Source organism: Macrobrachium nipponense, chromosome 9, assembly GCF_015104395.2.
Source record: "Macrobrachium nipponense isolate FS-2020 chromosome 9, ASM1510439v2, whole genome shotgun sequence".
Classification (NCBI taxonomy): Eukaryota; Metazoa; Arthropoda; class Malacostraca; order Decapoda; family Palaemonidae; genus Macrobrachium; species Macrobrachium nipponense.
Window position 1 is genome coordinate 19,518,991 of NC_061110.1, and position 4,698 is coordinate 19,523,688.

The 4,698-nt window shown below is 44.9% G+C and overlaps 1 protein-coding gene across 1 annotated transcript; it reads right to left on the reverse strand.

Annotated features, from left to right (window-relative positions):
* Positions 1 to 362: 362 nt before the first annotated feature.
* LOC135218022 (uncharacterized) lies at positions 363 to 1,259 on the reverse strand. The gene has a single exon (XM_064254167.1). It carries the CDS (start codon positions 1,257 to 1,259, stop codon positions 363 to 365), a length of 897 nt encoding a protein of 298 aa, XP_064110237.1.
* Positions 1,260 to 4,698: the final 3,439 nt, after the last annotated feature.

A 4,698-nucleotide genomic window follows, 5' to 3' on the forward strand; every position in this document is an offset into this window, starting at 1 on the left:
GAATTTCTGAGACATATTCCTTTTCCGGTCCGCTTTCTTTGGGTGTGTGTTGTCTGGTGAGTGTGGTGGAGGGATAGTGATGAATGTGAGGGGAGGAGGGTGATGAAGGAGGCAAGAGATGAATGGGGATGTCTGTTAAAGAGGCTTGTCTTTTTTGTCTTGCATGTTATGTGGGTTAGGGTGGGATTGGGTAGTGGTCATGATTGCTGGCACCATGTGCTGTCCGTCAGGGTAGTGTTCTGTTCCTACCTTGGTGGTGGGTAGGAGCATAGGAAACCTGCTAATTCATGGGTGTTTGCTAGAATGTACTTTGTGATTTGAGTGGTTGTGTGTTCATTTCCTATGTACCTATCTCTTAGTTGCTACGTTTCTGGACAGTCTAAGAGGTAGTGTTCTAGAGGTTCTTCTGGAATTCTTTCGCAGTACTTGCATGGCCTGGGATCGCCTACTATCTTTTGCCAAGTGCATTGGTATCCCAGCCTTAGACGATGAATTATGACTGCTAGTGCTCTTGACATATCTTTGGGAATGTCATGTGGTTGCAGACTGGTGGTGTCTACATACCACTTTGCAGTGTTAGAGCCTCCAAAGACCGCTCTCCTGACTTTGCTTTCTTCTTGCACTTGACAGTATGCTGCGGCTTTGCTTTTAAGTTGAGTCAGTGAGTGGCTGATTTTGATACCTATGTTGTTGATGTGTAACCCGCTCTTTGCTAGGGAGTCTGCTTCCTCATTTCCTTGGATTCCTATGTGACTTGGAATCCAGTTGAGAGTTATCTGTCTGTTTCTGGTTTGGTGGATGTTGGCAATTGCCCATATGCTTGTCAGGAGTTTGATATTTTCTTTTGCTTTGCCTTTTGTGATGGCTTGTATTGCTCCTTTAGAGTCGGTGTGGATAGTTGTGTTTCCTAGTTTGTGTTGAGAGTCTTCTAGCGCTTTAGCGATTGCTATCAGCTCAGTCTGTAGAGTGGAGGCATTATCTGAGAGCCTCCAGTTCCCTTTTAGTGATGTCGAGTAGACTCCTGCCGCCGCCGCAGGAATGCTGAGGTCTACTGATCCATCTGTAAAGTATTCATTTGTGGCTGTCGTTTTCCTTATTGAATCTTGTGCTGCTTGTTTCAGCTGTTGAATGGTGCATGCTTCCTTGCTTGCTGGGAGGACTGTGTAGTTAATATTGAAGAGTTCTGGTTTCCAGGGTGCTGGTTCAACATACTCAGCAAGAGGAGAGTCTTCTCTGATGTCAGCAGCATGCTTTTGCATGCCTACTCTTCTCAGTGTTTCTAAAAGGTTGCCAGCGTATGTCTTGGGTGGGTCTAGTTCTTCGTGGAGATCAATGCACTTTTTTATCTCTCTTTTTAGTGGACAGTTCCTTTCATTTTTTAAGGTTTTTAGCAGGATGGATGTGTTTCTCTGGTCTATTCTGTATGTCAGAGGACTGTAGTTTTGTTTCATGTCTCAATGCATAAGTTAGTCCACATTGGAGCACCTGTGATGAGTCTCAGGGCATTGTTTTGAATTACTTCAAGGCTCTTTTGCTCTGTGCTTGAGAGACTGGTGAGAACAGGTGCTGCATACTCAACCGTTGACCTTATTGTTTGAATGTAGAAGGTTCTGAGGGCGTGATATACTGCCCCTGTTGTAGAGAGGTGATCCTTCTCATGGCATTGTGTCTGCATTTGACTTTCTGCTTGAGTATTTCAAGTTCTTTGCGTGGGGAGAGTTGCTTGTTTATGTTTACTCCTAGGTATACAAAGTTGTCTACCCATTCAGTGGGTTCACCCATGAGCTGTATTTCATTTGGGTCTAGACTGTGTTTGATGGCCATTGCTTTCGTCTTTGCAGTGTTGATTTTTAGACCTAGATCTTTGCATTTATTTTCAATTTGTATTATTGCACTTTGCATGTTCTGGTGAGATCTGTGTCTGTCTGTGCTGACTAGGCAGACATCATCTACATAAATGAATATTTCAACTCCATTGGGTAGGGTGGTTGTGGCTAATTTTTCCATTAATACATTGAAAAGGAAGGGGCTGAGTATGCCTCCTTGAGGTGTTCCATTCTCCAGATTGAGAAATTCTGAGCTTGCTCCTTGGAAGGTGACTCTGGCCTGTCTGTTTTGCATATCCTTTGGCCCATGCTAAAAGGTTGCCCTTCACCGCCTTGTCAGCCAAGGCTTCAAGGATGGCAGCTGCACTGGCTAGCTCATAAGCTTTTTCTAAGTCCAGAAAAACTACTATTGCTTTCCTTTCATTGATTGTGGACATGACGTCTGCTAGGCATTCTTGTGTGCCTATGCCCTCTTTGTAGGCATATAAGCGATGTGTAGAGGTCCTGTTTTCCATAGCAGTCTGTTTAGCACCATTCTCTCTGCAGTCTTTTCTGTGCAACTGATGAGAGAGATGGGTCTGTAGGAGTTGGGTTCTTTTGGCTTGGGAATCGGCTGTGTATTTTGTTGGTTCCATTGTGTGGGTCTACTGCGCTCTGTGTATGTTCTATTGATTATGTGGAGATGAACTGTTTTGGCTGCCGTTCCCATGTTCTTCAGCATGCTATATGTGATCATGTCTGCTCCAGGGGCTGTGTCTGTTCCCTTTTGAAGGGCTTTGCCCAGTTCCTTTAGTGTGAATGGAGTGTCTGTGTCATCTGGGATATCGCAGGCCGTGTTAATGACTCTCCATCGCCCTGGGTTTAGTGCCACTTGCCTTTCTCTTCTTGTGGTTTGTGGTAGATGTGCCGATTTGGTCCTGTCGGCAAAATGTTGTGCAAGTCTGTTTGCTTCAGCTTGAGGGTCAGGATGGTGTGGTTGTGTTATCTTGGATTTTCCTGATATTTTGTTGAACCATTTGAACATTTTTGCAATGGGAGTAAGTCGGGTAGTCTGTGAGCACCATTTAAGCCCAGGTTCTTGCTCACTTCTTTGCAGTTTGTGTTGCATGGTTTATAACGTCTCTTAGAAGAGCATGCATCTCATCAGTGGGATTGCATCTGAAGAGCTTTCTTGTTCTATTTACTCTTGAGTTCATTTCCTTGATTCTTGTGTTATAGTACCAACTGTCCTTGTGGGGTGTTTGGTTAGTGGTAAAAGTTCTCTTAGGCATGGAGATGTTTGCTGCATTATGCAGGCTACTCACAAAGTCCTCCTGAAGCGTGTTTATGTTTTGGGCCGGAGTTTGGAGGTACTGTGTTGCCCACTCAGTCATTTGGTTTTCAAATGTGGGCCAGTTTGCCAGGTCTGATCTCCATCCTGCTGGCGGGGGTGGTGGAGGGGGAATTTTTGTTATTTTTATGCTGGTTTCAGTTGCAAAGTGGTCGCTGTTTAGTATTGGGTGCACTTTCCATGCACATTCTTCCTTCAGGTTTTGGGATACGAAGCTCAGGTCCAGTCTGCCTCCTCGGAGGTGAGTAGCTTCGTTTGTGTCATTTAGCAGTGCTACTTCAGGAAATTCTTCCAAAAGCAGATGTATGTGTCTGCCTGCTGCATTTGTATGTTGTTGGGATCGTAGGCATGGATGATGAGCATTGAAGTCTCCTGCAAAGAATGTGTTTTCTCTGGAGGCAGCACTGAAGAGGTTTTCTCCTTCAAGGATTTTGTCATGGCCTTTGTATATGTTGTGAATGACTAGTGAGGTATTTTCTAGTCTTATCTGGATGCTTAGCGTTTCAATGCCTTGCCCACAGTCTAAGTTTTCTTATTTTCTCTGAATGGGAATTGTTGCTTTCACCAGGGTGATTAAACCTCTGTTTTCATTTGTGTGTGGGGTTTTGTATACTGTGTATCCCTGAAGTGAGAAATTGTTGGTTGGTTTCTCTAACAGAGTTTCCTGTAGGAGGACATTGTCATGTTTTTCTACGAGCACCTGTGATTGCAGCGTGGCGTATTTTGAGTTGGCACTGTTTATGTTCCATTGAAGGATTTTTAGGGTTGTGTGTGTGCTGTTTTCGTCATTTGGGGTGTTGTTTGGGTTTTGATTGTTTTGCTCCATTTTAGTTTATCAATGATACTAGTGTTTTCCTGAGATCTGCTGTAAAGTGTTGCTCTGGGAGTAAGTGGTGAAGAACTTGTGATACTACAGATGCTATTTCCCTCCTGAGTTCTTCACATGTGAGGCTGTAGTTATGTCTGTTGGTGGGGGGATCTGGGGCACTAACCTGACTACCGGTACGGGTGTTACTCTCATGAACGGGGTGGGAGGAAGAGGGCATGTTGGGATGATTGGGTGGGGAGAAGTGGCTGTTTTGATGTGGAGTAGGGTAGGAAGGAAGTCGGCTTGGCATCTGGGACTTGCATGTTTCTCTGTGTGTATAGTGTGCCTTCTGTGAGTCTGGGGTCTCTGTTTTCGTGGGGCTTCGTTGGGGTTGCTTGGTGTTTCTGAATGGGTGGCTGGGGGTGTTGGGTTTTTTGTGATTGTGATGGTCCTGTTTTATGTGTTTGCTGGTAGTGTTGGGGTCTTTGGGATTGTGGTAGTTCTGGTATGTGTGTGTGTTGTTGGGTTGATTGCTGCCATTGTTTGGCGAGATCTCTTTGGGGTTCTTGCTGTGTGGAAGGTGGTTGTGAGTGTGATGTGTATTGTGTGTGATTCGGTTGTGCTGTGGTCGGGGGGGGAGATCCTTTCATATTCCATATCCTTTTAAGTCTTTCCATGCAGCCTTTGTACCATGCATGGTGTCCTTTATGGCAGTTGGGGCATCTGGCTGTTGT

What these genes read in the sequence shown, in the direction of transcription:
- LOC135218022 (XM_064254167.1), bottom strand. Translation starts at nt 1,259, where the DNA reads ATGCAAAAGCATGCTGCTGACATCAGAGAAGACTCTCCTCTTGCTGAG.